Source organism: Nannospalax galili, unplaced genomic scaffold (genome assembly GCF_000622305.1).
Source record: "Nannospalax galili isolate Female #2095 unplaced genomic scaffold, S.galili_v1.0 scaffold17, whole genome shotgun sequence".
NCBI lineage: Eukaryota > Metazoa > Chordata > Mammalia > Rodentia > Spalacidae > Nannospalax > Nannospalax galili.
Window position 1 is genome coordinate 3,539,956 of NW_008342276.1, and position 21,574 is coordinate 3,561,529.

Below are 21,574 nucleotides of genomic sequence, written 5' to 3' on the forward strand. Positions count from 1 at the left end.
AAAATCTGTACAAATCCTATGAGATTACTCACCCAAAACTTTTACCCACCATGAGCTGTTGAGAAATTACAACAGTCTTAGGGAAAAAGGTTTACTTTATTGGACAATGCCACTCTGGAAAACATTTAAGGACTGAAATCATTAGGCAAAGCAATATGGGCACGTGGTTTATATATTTAGGAGCCCCTATCATTATCTTTGGCAGAGAAGTCAATATAAAAAGATTCTACAAGAAAAAAGAAGATCCAGAAGATTGATGATGATGATGATGTGATGATGATGACAACGACAATGACAACAACATGGAGGAGGGGAAGGAGGATGAAGAGAAAAAAAATAATGAGACTGTGAGTAATGATATGATCCAAAATGGTTTTGTAGTTGTTCTTAGTTCTTAAAACATAAATTCAGACTAAAATTGATAGTGCATCCACTGCTGAGATTACATGGGAAATGAAAAACAGCTAGAAAATGAGCGAACAGTATAACAATTAAATTTAAATCTGAAAAAAAAAAAAAAAAAGAAAATCCACTTTCTGCTGGGCACAGTGCTAAGAGGCAGTCATGCAAATCAAATCCTGACCACCACAGTTGCTGTTCCCAATCTACGGGGGCCAGAATGATAGGATGTCACCTGGCCTCTCATATCTGTTTCTTTTGCATTGCTGGGACTCAGAACCTGACACAACAACTTAAAAGCAGAAAAGCAGGGGCCACTTATTTTTAACTACAGTTTCAGAGGGTTTGGTCCATAGTCACTTGGCTTTATTGACTCTGGGTCTGCAAGGAGGCAACATATGGCAGGGGAAGTGGTAGAGAAGAACTGTTTACCACAGGGAAGACAGACAAAAGTGAGGGGCAGCCCAGGACAAGGCAGAACTCCTTGAGACATACCTGTTTTGACCTACTTCTTCTAGCTAGGTCTTGACTCCTGAAGGTTCTTCTGTGAAGTGCTTCACTAAAGCATTGCTAGTTGTATACTGAGTCCCCAACATAAGACCTTTCAGGGGGTACATGTGATATCCAAATCATAATAGACTCCCTTCTGTGTCATGTCAGAATTTGTGCACCTGCCAAACCTTTTATGTTTTAAGAACTAGTTCATGTGGTATACTGTTGGCAAGTCTTCCTTATCCCACTATTCTTGGTTGCAGTTTATTTTCTTTGCCACCATTATACATCTATACATCTTTATGAAAGTATGTACCACCCCAATGTCATTGCTAGATCAAGTGCTCTTTTTTTATTTTGTTTTTATTCCTAGTACCTACTAGGAGCACTGGAATTCATGGAAAGAAGAAAAAAATGGATACTCTTTAATGAATATATAATTAATAAACAAAGTAGCAATTCAGAGTTGGTAATGATTGGAGATGAAGTAAACCTTTTCAGAAGGGGTGGTAACTCATTAAGGCTAGGTCCTTTTACAAGTTTTATTAATGCATTATCACAAACCTATGAAACAGATTCTATCTCTATTTTTACAATTAAGGAATCATTATATCCAGAAAACAATTTGTCCAAGGTTACTCTTAATATATCTATGAAATATCTATATGTCTTTCTGTGAGATGCTAAGAAATTTCAATTTTTTTCTGTATGCAGTACAGAGCCATCAAATATTGCAAGCATGTGCAGCCTTTAGTCATTATGACACAACTCTATCATCTACACAGCTCATGCTCAAGAACTATGCAACTGAGCTACAAAAAATAGCAGAAAAAACTCATAATCTTTTAAGTTGGTTTATGATTTTGTGTTGAGTCACACATAGCTTTCCTGGGGCAGACACAGCTCACAGGTCAAAGGCTGAACATGCCTGCTGCAACAACATAAAAATAATCTTGTCAGAAATATATTTAAATTAATCACGGTGACAGAATCGAGAAGGTAATTGAATGGGCAAGTAGATATTAGTGAGCACAGTAAATAGCAGGTTGTCTTGATGCTCTGGGGAGGAGCTGAAAAAGGGTGAATTAACACAGTGACGAGGTAGTAATGAAGTAGAAGAAGCTATAAACACATTTTACAAGCAGAACTTAGAGGACTTGTTTACTGATTATGTATGCTTGATGAGGAAAAGGGAATAATTACAGGTAACTTTGCACCTTTAATGCCAGTTATTGAGTAATGTAAGTATTAACTTTGAGGTATTAGTTATATTTGGGTAGCTCAAAAAAATAACTTAACATTTTATCTTAGCTGTGTCAGAGGTTCCAATCCATCATGGGAGGGAGGACGTGGCAGAGCAACTCATATCATGGTGGCCAGGAAGCAGGACAGAGAAGTAGCAGGAAGGGGCCAAGACGTATACAGCTCCCAGGGACATGCCACCCCAGAGATCCATTTTCTCCAATCAGTGCCCCACATTCTATAGTTTTACCACTCTCAATGCTCTATTCAAATTTTGAATCTGTCAGTGCATTAAGCGACTCATTTACAACAGAACCCTTATGCTCGAAAGTCTCTTGAACATACCCAAAGGGTTGCTTTACTGATCTCATAGGTGATCGCAATCCAATCAAGTTGTTAGACAAGATTAACGGTCATACTTGGAAAGAAACACAGGGGGACAATTAGATTGGAGAAATGGTGGTCAGGATGACTAACATATGTAGTGCATGAGACTCTCAGAGAGTATGTTGAGAGAACTGAGGATTCACCTGCAGGAGGCATACCCATGACAAAAGTGACAGAGAAGGCAACGCACTACTAGCCTGAGAAGGAACTATTAAAACAAAGCTAGGAGAAGAAAGAGGCTCATTATCACATACCTGAAGGTAGGTGAGCACCTCAGAGGAAAAGTTAATGTTACCCAATAATGAAGAAAAGCTGAATGTGAAGATAATGGATAATTAGACAACACATTTGTAGCAAACAAATCTCTACCAGTCACTACCAAACTTAACTACCATCCCCCAAAAGAGAGATTAAAAAGTTAAAAATAAAAAGTTAAGCTGGGCATGGTGGCACACGCTTTTAATCCCAGCACTCGGGAGGCAGAGGCAAGTGGATCTCTGTGAGTTCAAGGCCAGCCTGGTCTACAGAGTGAGTTCCAGGACAGCTGGGGCTACAGGGAGACCCTGTCTCAAAAAGACCAAAAATAATCAGCAATTAAGAGCACTGGTTGCTCTTGTGGAGGCTCCATTCAATTCCCAGCACCCACATGACTGGCGACTAGCAACCTACTGCAACTCCAGTTCCAGGGGATCCAACACCCTCTTCTGGCCTCCAGGGGTACTGCACACATATAGCACACTTATGTACATGCAGGCAAAACACTACATACAAGTTTAAAAAATAAAAAGTTAAAATAAAAAGTTAAAAAAGAGATAGCTCTGCATATAGCTCAGTGGTACAACACTTGGCTAGTAAGCATGAGACTCTAGGTTATATCAATGGAAGAATGAAACAAACACAATGATGCAGTTGATTCCTCAGAAACTTTGCATTGTTCTTATATGCGTTGTAGCCAGAGTCCTACCTCAGGTTTGGGGTTTTATTATCTTAAGAGTCCTGCACTGACACTTGTTTATGGGGTGAATACATATTTATGATACAAATTAGCAATTTCACTTCTAGGTACTTAACCAAATGAGAACCAGTGTTTATAAGGAAACCTTTCTGTGAATGCTTACAGTAGTAGCTCTGTTGGTGTTCTGAAATACCATAGACAGCCTGAATATCCATCGACTGGGGAACAAATAAACACATGGTGATGATATACCTCATGGCACATCCACCAATGGAAGTGAATGAACAATGATACAAGAGTTTTGCTAAGTCTCAATGTGTTTCAATAGGTAAAAAAGCCAGAATCTGTAATTTTGTGTATATTGCATTCTTAAAAAGATACACCCATAGACAGAAAATACCAAGGGTTACCAGAGGTATATGGTAATAGGAGGTGGGTATTCTTTGGAGTAATAGAACTTTTCTTTTGTATCTGGCCTATAGTAGTAGTTACATAGCTGTAAGCATTGGCAATGCTTGTAGAACCTCACACTAAAAACAGTGAATTGCACTGTATATGAATTATACCTTAATAACAATGAGAGAATAATACTTGGGTAGTAATTAGGGAAACTGGGATCTATTTTCAGTCATGCCACCAACCAGCTGTGTCACCATGGTGACTTCTCTAATCCTCTGAGTCTCCATGGTCAGATATGTAAAATGAGATTAGAAAATTTCTCAGGAGCTCACTGCTCTGTTCTATAAACATCCTTCTTTAAGCAAGGTGGGGGGCCAGGTGGCTTGCTTCATTTCAGATGGCCTGCTTCAGTTGCTGAGGCATCACTCTGGAGGTGACCGGACTAAAATACCCAAACTATATTCACAGTTCTGAAAAGCCTTCCTGGATCTGAATACATTGTTTCCAATGAGGAAAACATAACTCAAAAGGGAAAATACTAGGTTAATCAAAATAATTTTAATGATGATGTCAAGATTATGCTCTTGACTTTTTAAAGCTTATGTTCACAGACTATGGCTTAGTCATTGTTTTAAGTGCAGTACAAAAATCACATAACATTAAATTTGCCATCTTAATCATTGATAAGTTTAAAATTCAGTATTGTTAAGTATATTGAAATTATGTGCAAGAGATCGATATAACTATTACATCTTGCAGACCTACAATCCTGTACCCATAAACACTATTCCATCTTTCTATTTCAGCCCTCAGTCACTACTCTGTTTCTATCTAGCATCTTTAAGATTTATCTACATAGTAGCCTGTGTCTAGATTTCTGATTCATTTTGTTTTATTTTATTTTTTGAGACAGGGTCTCCTTGTAGCCCCAGCTGGCCTGGAACTTGCCATGTGGACCAGGCTTGCCTTGATCTTATAGAGATCTACCTGCCTCTACCTCCTGAGTCCTGGGATTAAAGGTGTGCGCCACTACACCTGGCTTCCTACTTTTAAAATACCAAATGATATTTCATTTTATATATACTTGATATTTTCTATTTTTTATCTGTTTATCTGCAGATGGAATTTGGGCTGTTTCCATCTCTTTGTGCTGCAATGAACATGAGAGAGTATGTTAAAGATCCTAGTTCGAATTCATCGGCCCAGAAGTGGAACTGCTGGATCATATGGTAATTCCATTTTAAATGAGCTGATGAATCTCCATATGGATTTCTATAATGGGTATCCAGTGCTGCATACCTACTGTCAGTGTATAAGGTTGGAATATCTCTATTTCTTATTAACATTTGTTATATGTTTTCTTCTATGACCATTCTATTGGCTATCAAGTAATAGCTCATTGTGGTTTTGATTGGCATGTCTGTAAGATTAGTGATGAATTTTTTATATGCTTTTTGACATCCATATAGCTTCTTTGGAAAGTATTCAAGTTCTTTGCACATTTTTTTCTGAGTTGTAGAAGTTCCTTATATAACCCTTTCCCAGACACGCAGTTTAAAAATATACTCTTCCATTCCATGGGTTATCTTTCCACTCTGTTTCCTTTTATGCATATCAGCAATTATTTTGCAAATAAAAGTTTATTGGAACACAGCTATGACCAGTTAAATGTTGTCTATAGTATAGACTACAAAGATTAAAATACTAACTGCTCCTTTAAACAATGTTTACAGACTCTTGGTATTGTTCATACAGTACCATGATCTAAAGTACATAATTTCTACATGAAATCTCCAGCAATCACCACTCAGAGATGGAGTTATTACCATTTGCTAGATCAGCGGTAGACAAGTGTAAGGGATAAAAGCTTTCTCTAAAGGGATACAAACAGGAAAGGAAGAAAAAATATCCTACTCTTAGATCCGATGAACACTTTTATAAAAGTGATGATACAAAATTAATATGGCTCAGCAGTTCAGAACACTGGCTGTTCTTGCAGAAGACCCGTGTTTGAATCCCAGCACCCACAAGGCAGCTAACAACTGTCTGTAACTCTAGTTCCAGGGGATCCAACAGCCTCTTCTGTCCTCCATGGGCACTGCACGACATGGGTGTACTTACCTACATGCAGGCAATACATGCATACACATAAAAGAAAAATAATAAAATATTAAAATAAATAGTCTTCCTATTTATCAATAATCAACACACTGGGAAAGAAATCAGGAGATCCCATTAACAATTACCTCCAAAGGCCACTTAGGAATAAATGCCACCAAGGAATTGAAAGAGCTCTATAGTGAAAACTTTAAAATACTGAAGAAACAAAGAAGATACCAGAAGATGGAAGGACTCAAAATCATGGGTTAGAATAATCAATACTGTGAAAATGTCTATCCTATCAAAAGGAGCCTACAGATTCAATAAATCCCCATAAAACTTCCAATAGAAAACAGAAAAAAAAATCTTGAAATTCATATGGAAACCTAAAAGATCCCAGAGAGCCAAAGCAATCCCGAGCAAAAGCATAATGCTAGAGGTATCACTATTCCCGGTTATACCACAGAACCGGTAGTAAAAACACTACTCTCCTGAACAAAAACAGATCCATAGATCAGTGGAATCATACAAAGGACCCCAGAATTAACCAAAATGGTGGAAGCTACCCAACTTCTGACAGAGATGCCAAAAATACACCCTGGAAAAAAGAGCTTCTTCAGCAAATAGTGCTGACAAATCTGGATATGCACATGTAGAAGAATGAAACCAGATCCATGTCTTTTGTGAGATATGAAAAATTGATGCCTACTGATTAAAAGACTTTAATGTGTCTCTAAACTCTAAAATTAAAAGAGGAAAACACTTTAGGATACTTTCATAGGCAAACACTTTCTGAGTAGGACTCCAGTTACTCAGGAGATAGTAACAACAATTGACAAATGGTACTCTGAAATTAAAAAGCCTTTGTACAACAAAAGAAACAATTAATTGAGACAGCATACGGAATGGCAGAAAATCTTTCCTAGCTATACCTGATAGAGGGTTAGTATGCAGAATATACAAAGAACTCACATAACTAAAGAATAAGAAATCAATGTAATCGATACCTGAGCTAGTGAAATGAGAAGACAGTTCACAAAAGACAAAGCACAAATCCCCAATATGTAGATGGGAAATTGCTCAACATCATTAGGCATCAGAAAAATGCAAATATAAGCTGCATTGATATACATTTCACATTAGCCAGAATTGTAGGCATACAAATGTTGGCTGGGATACAGAGGGAACACTTACATACTGCTTGTAGGAATGTAAACTAATCAATTAGTATGGTAATCAGTGTGGAGTTTCCTAAAAAAAAAAAAAAAATCTAAAGAGAGGTCAACCACATGACTTATTTACCAAGGGATTTGAAATCCACATATCACAGAAATACTTACATACCAAGGTTGATTGCAGCACTACTCACAATGAATGGTTAAGTTATTAAACTAACCTAGGTGTGCAGCAACAAATGGGTAAAGATAGTGTGGTTTGTGTACACAGTGGAGTTTTTGTTAGCCATAAAGAATGAAGTTATGCCGTTAGCAAGAAAATGGATGCAACTGGAGAAATCATATTTAGCAAATTAAGTCAGTCTCAGAAAAAAAATATTGCATGTTTTCTCTCATCCATGGGTCTTAGGCAGCATAAACAGGGTATGAAAGAGGCAAAATGAGAGAGGGAAGGTGCACTATTAGGCATGCATGAAAATGACCTTAGGTAGTCCTGTATAATTTTTAAAAAACCAATAGTCCTAAAAGAGGGGAGTGAGGCATGCAGAAAAAACAAAAACCTTGCCCTGGATTCAGTCAGATTTATGCTGTGTATTTCAACAAGGTCTGTCTAACTTTGGACATGCTGAGTTCTCTGGCCTTGCTGTCCCCATATGTACACCGAGACTAGCAAATAGTTACTGGCCATGGTAGAAAAAATACCAAGAGTTGATGTGACAACTAGTGTATTCTTTGCGTATGCTAAACATTTAAAATGAGTTCTATCACACCAGGTGTGGTGCCGAATGACTTTGAGCCCAGTACTGGGAAAACAGAGACAGGCAGAGCTTTGTGAGATTGAGGCCAGCCTGGTCTACAACAGTGAGTTTCAGGCAGGCTGGGGCTGGGGAGACTTTGTCCACACAGACAAACAAAAGACTAATTATAAGAAACCTAGCACTCAGTATTTATTGTGGGGTTGTACTTCCTAGAAACAGTGTTGACTAAGAAAATGCTAAGAATGCCCTTCATATCCTGGATTATGGATTAAGCTGAAGGATTTTAGAATACTTCATACCCACTACTATGTGTCATATGAATCACACTTCCCCATCTCTCATGATCAAGCGGAAGAGTGTCACAACGACTTTCTAACTGCCTGCTTTGTTTCCTAAGACATAACTGTCCTGATCCAGCTGAGTTTCCAATACAAATAGCTAATCAAGTGAGACTATCAGATCAACATCCTGGCTGATCCATGAATAGGACAGCACTCTAAAAGGCTCTCAGAAGGGACAGTCTCCTTAAAGGCACCAAAGTGATAGCCTGAAAATAAGGGCAAACAATGATTATGTTACTTGCAAATATCAGGTAGCTGTGGGCCATGGCTAATGACCAGAGGGGAGCCACAGGCCAGGACTTCAGCTGAGGATCTTATAATTTTTTTGACTTTTTATTAAGGAGGAGGAAAGCAAGTAAATGAGGACAAAGAATTAATTGGCCCTGGGTTCAGGCCACCCACACCAGTTAAGTGGAGATTGCTTAGTTCCTCCATAACCATGTGTACTCACAGACATAGATTCATAGACAGCTGTATGAAGACATGGTAAAATCAAAAGCCATTGAGTAAGAGAAAGATAGGCTTACTCATTCATTACACTGTTTCCTCTGTACACCTGAACATGTTGTAGAATGAGTTTTTAGGTATGTGTTTCTGATTTGTTAGTCAGATTTCAAGTTGATGCAACTTGTAGGGGTGTGTGTGTGTGTGTGTGTGTGTGTGTGTGTGTGTGCATATGTGTGCATGTGCGCATGTGCACGTGTGTGTCTCCTTAATTTAAATATCTGAAATAATGCTTCCTTGAAAAAAAATCTTTAGAGTCACCATTTCACTTCAGAACTGATACATACACAAATAAAGCTGAGAAAAAACAAATAATCTTATTAAAAATGTCCATCTGACTGGACATTTTTCTCTAAAACCAAAAAGTATAGGAAAAGATGTTTAACATTACCAGTCATCAAGGAAATGAAAGTCAAAAATACAGTGTCATATCACACCTCACATACTACAGTGACTTTAAGAAAGTCAATGACCTGGGGCTGGAGAGATGGCTCATCGTTTAAGAACATTGACTGTTCTTGCAGTGGAACTAGGCTCCATTCCCAGCACCCACATGGCAGTTAACAACCATCCATAGTTCCAGTTCCAGGGGATCTGATGCCCTCTTCTGACCCTCATGGGCATTGCACAACATGGTGCTCTGACATACATGCAGGCAATACACTCATACATAAAAAAAAAAATAAAATATATATAAAAAAGAAAGCCAATGAGCATCAGTGGTAAGGTTGTAGAGAAATTGGAACTATCAAACACTGCTGATGGGAATAAAAAGTGGTGAAGACACTCTGGGTTTGGTTAACATGGAATTACTGTATGGAATCATCAATTTCTGGGGATGTGGCCAAGAACAACCCAAAGAGGAACTTGCATATGAATGTTCAAAGTAACATAGATAACATAGCCAAAATTGATAAACAATATAAATATCTGTCAACTGTCTTCTAAATCAAATATAATGTATTCATATAATGGAATATTTTTCATCAGTAAAGAGAAATTAAACACTGACATCATGTGTGACCCTTAAAACCTTAAGCCAGGTGAAAGCCAATCCCATATACCACACGAATCAATATACAGAAAACATCTGAGACAAGGGGACAGAAAGCCAATGCTTTCTTTTCTGAAGCTAGCAGGAGGAAATGTTGGAAGAGGTGATACGTGATCATTAATGAGTATAGATTTCTTTATTGGTGATAAAAATATTCTTATTTAAGTTAAAATTATGAAACATACCAAATATACTAAAATCATTGATAGTGAAAAAGTATACACTTTAGGTGAGTAAACTGTATGTTAGATAAATACACATCAGAAATACTCCTAAAGCAAATGGATTGTTATAAATATATGTTTGGTTTAATTATGGGACATTGCTCATAGCTAGGTATATTCTTTACTTCCTGCCCCTCTGCCCTCAGTGACTCATGTTTCTTAGGTGTTTAATTCTTACTACATCTCTGTTGGTTAATCAGAGTTGTTTGGAGCACAGAGAGGGTAAATAATTTCCCTGAAGTAACAGTGTTCAGGCCAGGATTTAAAGTTCAGGTGTATCTCATGCTAAAACTCATTCTTTCTCCCACTGTGTGTGTTTTTTTTAAGTTTGTTCTTTAAAATTGTTCAAACACTTATATTTCAAAATGCAGGGGGACATCAGAGACATACATCCTCTTTCTGTGGCATTACTCCCTGCCCGTGAGCGTAGCTTGTATTAGTTTCTTCTCTATTAGTCCGCATTTCTTATATAAACAAAGCATATGCAGATAAACAGTATTTCTCCCTCTATGGCAAATGTGCCCTCTGCATGGGCTCTGCATTCTGCTTTCTTCTTTCCCATGGCCTCCCAGGGGTCTTTCTCCATTCTTCATTTATACTTTCAGAGATCTCCAATACCTACATGTGCCATGATATGCCTAGCGATCCTTTAAACATAGCCACCTATGTTCTTCCCAGAAATCTATGTTTTTGAAATGAACTCTGAATACAACAAGGAAATCACAAAAATCTAATCATTTAAAAAATCCCTTTCATAAAACATGTACTAGTTGGAGCTGGAGAGATGATGGTTCAGTGGCAAACTGTTTGCTGTGTAAGCATGAGGACGTGAGTTTAGATCCCTAGCACCTATATAAAAGCTGAGTGTGGTGCAGCTCTTCTACAGCTCCAGCACTGGGGAGGAGTGGGATTGGTGGGTGGAGATAGGTAGGTCTCCAGAGCTCAGTGGCCAGCCAGAATAACCAAATAAAGTGGAGAGTGACAGGCAGAGAGACCTTTTATCGAGCTCTGGCCTCACATGCACAGGAACACAAATGCATGTACACACTCGTGCACACATATACACACATGCACTCTCACAGACATACATAAATGCACATGCACACAATGCATCCACACACATATACACATTCACACACATACAGTCATAGATACAGATATGCACAGACATATCAACACACACACACATACACAATGGATTCCTTGAAGGTGACAACTCTTAAAATATGTTATTTTTTTTTAAAGTTAAATATCAAATGCAATGGAATGTTTTGTCCCCCAAAGTCAGTTACATGCTTAAGTTGTGATCCCCAAGATGACAGTTTGAGTAGGTGGAGTCTCTGTTAGGGAATTAGGTTATGAGGGCAGGACCTTCATGAATGGGATTAGTTCCCCCGGTAATTCCCAAGGGAAGCTTTCTTGCTTCTGCCATATGAAGCTCAGTGAGAAGACCCAGTGAGAAGGAATCCAGGAAGCCTAGCCAGCTTCACTGAGCACTGAATCCCATCCCCTAGTGCCATGATCTTGGACTTCCTAGCCTCCGGGAGCATGAGAAATACACTCTGTTCCCCATAACTGTGGTGGTTGATATGGTAAATTTGACAGAATCACTTAGGAAACAAGTCTGGGCATTTCTGTGAATAAGTTTATTGAGGTGGAAATGTCTACCCTACATGTGGGTGTCATGATTCCGTGGGCTGGAGTCCTGAGTGAATACAAAGGAGAAAGTGAACTGAGCACTATCATTCTGTTTCTTAACTATAGATGCGACATGACTAGTCACCTCATGCTCATGCCACCATATCCCGCTCCCCCCAGGATGGACTCTACCCTTCAAACCCTTTTCTTCTTAAGTTGCTTTTGCTATAACAATGAGAAAGTAACAAACAGTAACCTAAGTAATTTGTGGTATTTTGCTATAGCAATATTTTACTATAGCAATGCAAATAGACTATATAATCAACACCAACACAATCCTGCATTATACGAGAGTGGTGGCCCCATGTGAGCCATGAAGTGTGAAAAATACTCCTCAGGACCAGGGATTTTCAAAAACTAAAAACCACCGAAATCTTTGTACTTATGCAGTACAATGATTCTGCAGCTTAGTATTTGTGAAGCTGAAGAATCAAATAATGCTGAATCACGTATCACCCCTATGGTGAACTTTCATATAATATGCACATTAAACCCTTGAGTGGATGGAATGCCAATTCTTATAGCAAACTTAGACCCCAAATGCTTTAAAGTTTCTCCAGCTCTCTTCACATCTTCTATTACTAATCTTCAAAATTCCTTGTCAATTTTGTTTCCTTTTTTTTTCAGTCTTTTTGAGACAGGGTCTCTGTGTAGCCCCAGCTGTCCTGGAACTCATTATGGAGACCAGGCTGGCCTCAAACTCAGAGATCCGCCTGCCTCTGTCCAGAGATCTGCCTGCCTCTGCTTTCTGAGTGCAAAGGAAATTGTCACTTCAATAATGCTATGGATTTCTTAAAGGGTGCCTGACATAAATGAGTCTGAATACTAACATGTAAAGGACAAACAATTATATAGGTAATAAAAGTGCATAAAAATACCCATGAGTTACAGAGAAAAATGATCTCTTCTAAAGGGAGAGGAATGAAAGAGTACAGAATGCACGGTTTCTCAAAGGGAAGGAAATGTCAACAGGAAACAGCAAGGTTGAACTTATCATGACGTTCTCAGAACACAGACGTGTATTTAGTTTAACAGGCTTACATGGTACCTGAAGAAAACATCATATTATGCATCTGGGCCATGAAGGCTTACGATGATTTTGTGAGGCACAGCCCAGGCAGCTGGACAGGAGTGGAGCTCATGCTCCATGAAGGTGAGGTTTCTTCTTACCATCAACACAGGAGGAGAACATAGAGCCTGGGAGGCCCAGATAGCACATAGAACCAAGACTGAAGTACACTGTGGTAGAAGTCCACTGTTAGTTCAATATTTTCTGATTAAAGCTATAATATGATTTTTAGCAGAAGATTTGGAAAACGTGAAAAAATATAAAGAATAAATGAAGATAACCTACAAGCCTACCACCCAGAGAGAACCACTATCAAAACACTGGCGTATTCATTTGCAGTCCTTAATTTTATATAAATATATACATAATCTAGTTTTTGAAAAATTGAGCCCATGCTATAAATCAACTTTTATACATGGTTTTGCGACCATTTCTTGAGCCCTCTCCCAGGTTTTGCATTCTTTAAAGGTGCACTTTTAATGACTGGTTCCTGTGCAACTTAAGCAGAATTGTTTGATTCTTTCCATATTACTGAATCTCTGGGTTTCTATTTTTTCCATTTTATAAATAGCACTGTGATGGCATTTCTTGTCATAAATATTATCTCTATTTACTTCTCAAAAGAAACTTAAAGGGATATCAGTATGTTATATTCAAAGTCAGATCACTCAGTACACCAGTTCCTGTAAACTCACCACTGAAAGTCTCTGGGGACAAAATTCAAACAATGCCTATCAAACAGCCAACACGGTTTCTGCATAACTCACAGTAAGCATTTATCCTTCTGGGGCAGTCATCTTTCAGGCACTACATTATTTCCTGTGGCAAATGGACTATTACTGGGTTAATCTAAATGCAATAACATGAAACTTGGCTGACCCAGATTTCTTCAATATCCATATGCATGCAATTACTATATCCTGCAGATTGAAAAATGCTCGAGGCTCTCAAAAACACTTATTTGATCATTCTTTCATTTAAAATGATGCATGATGGGCAACAATAACAAAAAAGGAAGTTACAGGCAATGGAAATTGATACCTAACAAACCATAAGATACACAAGTTACACACAGTGTGACTTAAAGCTTTCCTCAAATTTTAGTTTTTGGTCACTTCAAAGTTATGGGGTTCTTAAGTGCACTCAACATATTGAAGTTTTTCACAACACTCTTAAGAATTACATGGCTTTAAGAATCCAGATTTAAATTCCCTACAGTCTATATTTTAAATTATTCTATTTGCAAGAGGTTAATAGAGTTCTCATAACCTCTAAAGTTTATGCATATATTAATTCACTTAAAGTCACATTTAAAATATTTTCCTTCTATTAGTCAATGAAAAACAAAGTTAAAATATAACAAGACCTCATATCTATCACTGGACATATTAACTACAGAATCACACAACTTCCAAGATCTCAGAATTATTGGTCAGATGAAGGCAGTTAGGACAATACCACACAGTTGTGCACATCGCATGCCACACAGCTCTGGAGGGAGCAATGAAGCCCTGATCGATGTGACTGGTACTCTCTAGGGTTGTACAGTAAGCAATCCATGTAGCTTTATGTGATAACCTTGAAGTTAGCACCAGTGATTCTGTTTGCTCATCCGTTACTTATTCATGTATCGTTTTCTCTAGCGAGCAATAAAAAAGAAAAGTTTTAGGAGGGAAGTGGTCTTTAAAGCTACATACTTTTTTTTTTTAATTTACTATATTTTTTAAGTGTATGCATGTAGGTAAGTGCACCCGAGTCATACAATGCTGGCAGAAGACAGAAGAGGCTGTCGAATCCCCTGGAACTAAAGTTATAGACAGTTGTTAGCTGCCATGTGGGTGCTGGGTCTTCTGCAAGAACAGTGTTCTTAACCGCTGAGCCATATCTCCAGCCCCATAAAGCTACATACTTTTTTAATGTGAGAAGTTTTGTGAGGAATCAATATGAAACTCTACTTGGCTCCCCTCTGTTGCGATTGATATGGTTTTCTGTCTCTTCATGTCCCCATGCACCCACCCACCACCCACCAGGAGTAAGCAGGCTACCTTGTGTGAGTAACTGCAGGTTTCTGACTTCTTCCCGCACCTTCAACTGGAGCACCTGCTGCAGGATGTGCTGTCTCAGGTTCTCCTGGCTGATCCCCATACGCTCTAGCTTCTTGTCGGTGAGTCTCAGCAGCGCTCGCCCTGCAGGGGTTTAAGAAATAGAGAAGCAAATGAGCAAGGGCCTGGAGAAGGACTTCCATCTTGATTTTAGCTGGGCTCTTCGTAAGAGAAGTTTACAACTAAGTACAAATGCTTTAGAACAGAGGGTCCAATGTTCCTTGCTGACAGGACTGGAAATTTGCATAGAGAAAATCCACATATATAAAAGGGAGCCCTGATTTTTTTTTCTTTTAAGAAAATATTTTATTATTTTTATTTTATGTGTATGAGCGTATTGCCTGCATGTATATAAGTGCACTTCAATTGTGCAATGCTGGAGGAGGTCAGAAGATGGTGTTATACCTCCAGGAACTGGAGTGATAGATGGTTGTTAGCTAGCATGTGGGTGCTGGGAATCGAATCCAAGTCCTCTTCTACAACAGCCAGTGTGCTTAACTGCTGAACCATCAACATAGCCCTGAGAGCCCTGATTTTATGTAAGAGTGGTGATCCTCAGTACAATGAGATAGATAAAATAGCCAGCTTTTAACTTGCCTATTTGGGTTGCCAATTGCAGGTTTCCAAGGCAACAGTGCTCTTCATTGGGTTTTCATGCTGGCCAATGGAGTCCCTTACTGACACCCTAGCTGCAGAACTCGATGCTCTATGTTTACAAAACTCTAGCAACAGCTGTATTTTTGTGAAACACACACTTAAGGTCAGATTTTAATCTGCAGGAATCCAGCCTTCTGGTTCCATTCTAACACTGGTCAAGGGCGAAGGATCTACAAAGTGGAGGTAAGACCAGAGAAATGATGAGGGCAATGCAGGCTGGCTAAATAAGAAACCCAAGTGCTTAGGATGCCACACACCTGGGTCTTGACAGCTCAGTACAGCCTCCTTTCAGCTCCTTTCTTGCCCCCAGATGTCTGCACGCTTTTTGTCTACCTTGATTTCTATGATACCAAATACTTCCCTACTCTGTTTACCTTGAAATAAGCATACTTCCATTCCTAGGATTTACTACAAGAGACCAATCTTTTACTCTATTTCCACATCCTTAGCATCACACCTGCAGATCTCTTCTCATTTTTATGGTGAGGAAGAGACAGAGCCTGCTGCTTGTGATCAATGGGATGTCTGTGGGTGCAGTGTTACACAGACTTCAGTAACTAAACACTGAGAAGCCCACACCCATGTCCTGGGTGTGTGTAGTTATTCTCCTAAACATCTTTCTTTTTCTTCCCTAATATCCATGCTTAGATCCTACATCAGAATTTCTTCTTACCAAACTCCAACTTTGCTTCTATAACAAAAAAGGAAATTCCACCTTAGAAAAGAAACCTAACAACTAGAAGGTGAAGTTAATGGGTATTTCTATCACAGGAACAAGAAAGCCTATGAATATGTAGCCTGTGAATACACACAGGTGGATGGAGAGAAGCAGCCAGGAGCAGTAGATGCTATCTACTCTTTGCCTTTCCTTCCCTCTAACCCTTGCATAGAGCACCAGTCAAGATCAGCTAGGCTATGTGCTGCATATAGCGGCTACAACAAATTCATTTCTGGCTTATCCTTCATTTATAAAAATATTTGTCTTGAGATAGGGTCTCTCAAGTAGCTCAGGTTGGCTTTAAACTTAAAACCCACATGTCCAAACCTTTCAAGTGCAAGGATTGGAGGAATGGCCCCACCATGCCCAGCTTTAGTCTGCTTTATTTTGACTGCAAGTGTACCTATTTTGAACACAGTTGATTATAAAACCAGAGGTAAAGAAGTGTTTGAGGATCTCATCTCATTAATGGGCTGCTTGGCAAGAATTAGCAACATGAACTCTTCCACTAAGAAAAGGGCCATATACTGTGACATGCGATTTCTCCACAACCATATACCCAGAAGTAAGGTGGGAAGGGTAGGCAGTGATGCTGGATGGGATACTGATGACATGACCCTGGACCATCATTGGTCAAGGAATTGAGTTTAGTGGTATGTGTGTGTGTGTGTGTGTGTGTGTGTGTGTGTGTGTGTGTTGGTGAGTAGTGGCCTTGCAACGTCTGTGGGATCTATAGCTGAAAGAGGAATCCTCATAACTATAGCTCAGGCTTGGCACCACAAGCTGAGCCAGGTGACCATGGAAAAGAAAGGAGAGGACAGACACAGCCAAGTTACTCTAATCCCTTCTTCAGCAGGTAAAGTAATAGCTCAAAGGTGTCAGTAGAATCTCTGGAATCTGTATATTTGTTACCCCGCATGATCAAGCACACTTTGCAAAGGTGAGCAAGGTAAAGACCCTGAGATGGGAGAGTTCCCTGTATCACCCAGGCAGCTCAACCAGTCTAACCACAAAGTTATGAAAAGCTAGATACCGAGAGCACACGGCAACAGAAGCACGTGTCAGAGTGAACTACTGACAACAAACCTCTGAGTACCAGTAGCTTCTAGAAGCTGACAAAGACCCTAAAACCGCTTCTTTCCTATACACCCCAATTACCATTCTACCACTATCTTATTTTGAGCCCTAGCTACCCATTTTGGACTTGTGACTTTCACAATAGTAAGACAATAAACTTTTAAGCCCTTAAGTTTGTTACAGCAACAACTGGCCTTGTGACTGATATTAACATGGGTTTAAGAACTCAAATAGGTGATTCCAGATTTCCTTTCCTTTCTAAATTTCTATGAGGCAGTAAAGCAGAGGAGATAGTTTAACTTGGGTCTCCCATTTGGTTTTGGATTATGCAACCCCTTTATAATACACTTGGTAGCCCAATTCCTTCCTCTGCAAGCACTATGTACACATACCCCTCTTCAAACAATACACTTAGCAACCCGAGAACCCCTTCAATCCCCATCTGCATTGAGCTACACATACTCTCAATTCTGAACAACAGTATAAGTTTCCTCACCCCTGGTAACAATCAAATTTAGACAATTTCCACACTCAAATGTATCTCCAATGTATCCAGGTATGAAGAATGGAAGGGCCAATCTGGTCTGAACTGGTTTTAGGTACTGATGCAGTAGGGCAAAATTGTGTCCTGTAGTAATCTTTTTGGGAGAATCCCTACTTACCCCTTTATGACTATGCATAAGTATGCATGACTATGATTAAAAGAAGGTGCATTATGGGAAGGAACACACACAGTAGAGACATGATCATATAACCTTATCTATTAATCAAAATAGAAAACCACCCAAACTATGTCCCTTAATAACAGGAATCCTTGAACAATATTTGGGGCCCTTGAGTCTCCACACTCATGTGTTTATCTAAATAAAGTTATCTTGCTTCTTTTCCAAATTTGTGTAAGGCCTTGTTTCAATTCTTTGGATAAGAGGCCAACAATCTGGCAACATCCACTCAAATCTGACCACGTATAACATTTGTTGTAGCCATAATGAAGAGTAGAGAGCAAAGGCTAGCCCAGGAGTAGTGACCTGAAGTCCTGGGTTTCAGGAGAGTCTTGCTTTGTAATGTAACATCCTGCCCAATCTAAGATCACAAAGGATGGGGCATGGGTGTGACCTATATTCATAACTGGCTTTCAAATAACAGATTTAGCTCTTGATAGCAACAATAAATTTATAATGGCATAAAACACTATCTTAAGCTCAGGCAATCTATATCCTTCCCAATCCCCAAACATAGCTTGCTCCCCTGCCTCTTTGTCTCCAATCATTTGAGCTGTCATTTCATAAGCTGTGACAGTCACAGTGACAGCTGTTGCAGCCTTGGGAAGACACATGGTGGCTTCAGTCTTGAGAAGTTGGCTTGGCCCTGATTAGAGCAACATGTTCATAAGTTAGACGGTTTAATTCCTACACACCTAGGTCAATGTTTCTTTGCTTGACTGCTTCCTGAAAAGATCTAGTTTCAGCTTTTACAAACATACATGTGACTGGCCAAAGAAAGCCTCCTACACTTTCACTTCCATTTGGTAGGTTAATTGTGTAAGATTTGAATATAGGGTTTACAAACTCTGTCACTGATCAAAGTTTGTGTGCTTTCTGACTATGATATCATTTTTAAGTATGCAGTTGTGTAAATAGATATACTCAAATCCTGAAATTAGATGTTTTTATTTCCATATTATAATTGGAAATGAAGAAATTAATATTTTGAAACACTAGTGTTTTCCCTAATTCTTCCCATTACCTTTAGTTGTGTTTTATCTTCCTTGGTTGAAAACTGAAAGGCTTAGAGTTCAGGAAGAAAGATCAAGAGTAAAATGCACAAAAGAAGTTCTTGATAAAATAATTTATAGAAAAGACCATGATCTGCATATTGGGAGTCCCATGAGCAAAATCTGATGCCCTGTTTTCCTGAATATTTTCTGCAGTACAGTCTGGACTAGTGGTTCTGAAAGGTTTTCCGATAATTAAATAATTTCTATGGCAAATGTCACAGCAATCTCCTTTCCTACTTTTCATGCTGTTCACAAAATAAAAGAATCTCCAAGTATATACGATACTCTTTCCCATGTATTGATCAGGGAGGTGTTACACTGACAATCATAAATTACATATTTTTTTAAAAAACATATTATTAATGCTTATTGTCTACCATAAAAATGCAATGTCTTATCAACTAGTATTAGTTGAGCACTTATTGGGAGCATCATCTGGGTCTAACAAACAAACAGGAAAGGGAGACAAGGTTACCTTGATGCTTTGGATTGACAGGGCAGGTGGGTAATGATAAATGCCTGCAGGTATGTGATAAAGGGTATGACAGGGCCAATATGGGTGACCTCACCCAGACTGAGCCTCAGGAAGGACTAACATAGGACTTATGGAATTTAGAGTTAGTTGGATAAGAAGTACTGGATAAAGCAAGGGCTTTCATAAGCCCAGTAACCAGGTGGATGGAGAAGGATGCTGGTACTATAGACAAACAACAGAGGTACACTTGTTTGTTCTGGCCACCTTGTTCTGTAGTTACCTGTTCCCACAAAGGGATTTAGGAATTAAAAATTCAACTCAATCCCCAAAAAGCACCAGATCAGTTTTCCGATTCCAAACTGGCCTGTTATAGGCTGCTGGGCCCTTTACAGACTCAGACTCCTGGGGTGGAGAGAAGCCTGAAGCCCTTCATTCTTCTTACTCTGTTCACTTTTTTCTTTCATCAACCACTTCTGTCAATTTGCTACTAGTTGAAAATCTCACAGTTCAGTATGAGGAAGACAATATGCAAATAGACTGAGCACTGATCTAGTGGTACAGACAGAGCCATGATGGCAGACAGTGCTCTGAATATAAGTAGAAGTGGGGGTGGGTCAAGACCCCTCCTGGAAAGACAGGAGCTGCTGTAGTTTGGGTAGTGAGGAAAGGCTTCTCTGAAGAGGTGACACTGGAAAATGGGAGAAAGACAACAGAAGTGTCAAGGGAGTTAGAGGACTGGTGAGTGTCACTGAGGCAGATTGGAGACGATAAGACACTGGTCAGAAATGGTCTGAGAGGAGGTTGGGGCACAGTTAAACAGGACCTCCCAGCCTGGGGAGGGACTGTGGATGGTATGTGGAGGATGGATAGTTTTGAACAAAGGTAAGTTGGGCATCATGCCAGGTATTCACTGAATCTCTTTGGTCTCTATGCAGAGAGTTGACTGGGGGTTGGGAGGTAAGTATAGGGACCTGAAGAAAAGTCAGTAAATTACCACATAAAGCAAAGCAGGAAGTGATGATGCCATAGGGTGGGGTGGAAGGGAAGAAGTGGTAAGGATCCTGGCTCTATTTTTAGGACTTTACAATTCCTAGAAGTAGTGTAAAAGGAGAACCTCAGTTTTTAACCTGAGCTAGCAATGGCGGGTGGCCCCTTTTATAAGCAGGAAACTGAGTCACTGCTCTAGAAGAGGATGTGATGGAGACAGGAAATCATGATCTTGGTTCCTGTTATTTTATCTTTGGTAAACATCTGGGATCTGGAGAGGTAATGAAATGGGTAAAAACTAAAAACGGAAGATAATTAAAATATCTTCTTTTTTCCCTGAATACTCTTTTTCTTTTAATACTCTCCTCAAATCCCCAAAGCTCTCAGTTAACAAGCATAAGGTGAGCACTGCATATTATAGTATAAGCTAGAGAAATAAGAGTTATCTCTTCCAACTCGAGCTCTATACTGACTAGCCAGATCAGATGTTGTCAGTGTTAAAAATGTTACCAATATACCTCAACTCAGGCCAGGGCTGACTCAGCAAGGATGTTCACACAGCAGAAACCTGGGTCTGGTGTTCTGGTAGCAACCTTGGAAAATTATATAGAGTTTTGCTGCATTTGAAGCTTGAATCTGTCCATACAGTCATTATTGTGTGTCACTCTCTAGAAGAACAACTCCATAAGGGAAGGTATGATGGTTAGCTTTATAAGCCACCTTGACTGGGCCATGGGTACTCAGATATTTAGTTACATATTATTCTGAGTGTTCCTGGGTGACATTGGATGTTTTATTGATAGAATGGGTAAGGCAGATTTCTTTCTATATTGTATAGTAGCTAAAAGCTTTAAGACTCAAACAAGGACAATAACTTTACAGATTTTGGATTTGCCAACTTCCATAACTACATGAGCTAATTTCTTATATCAATAAAAGCATATACACAGACATATATTATAAGTACACACATGTATGTGCACT

At 39.1% G+C, this 21,574-nt stretch overlaps 1 protein-coding gene across 2 annotated transcripts in view; it reads right to left on the reverse strand.

Moving 5' to 3' along the window:
• Samd12 (sterile alpha motif domain containing 12) overlaps positions 1-21,574 on the reverse strand; it is a 434,786-nt gene that overhangs the window by 190,165 nt on the left and 223,047 nt on the right. For both annotated transcript variants that reach the window (XM_029565861.1, XM_029565862.1), the window contains one exon: positions 14,843-14,983. In XM_029565861.1, coding sequence (XP_029421721.1) covers positions 14,843-14,983 — 141 coding nt within the window. The remainder of the gene's footprint in view (positions 1-14,842; positions 14,984-21,574) is intronic.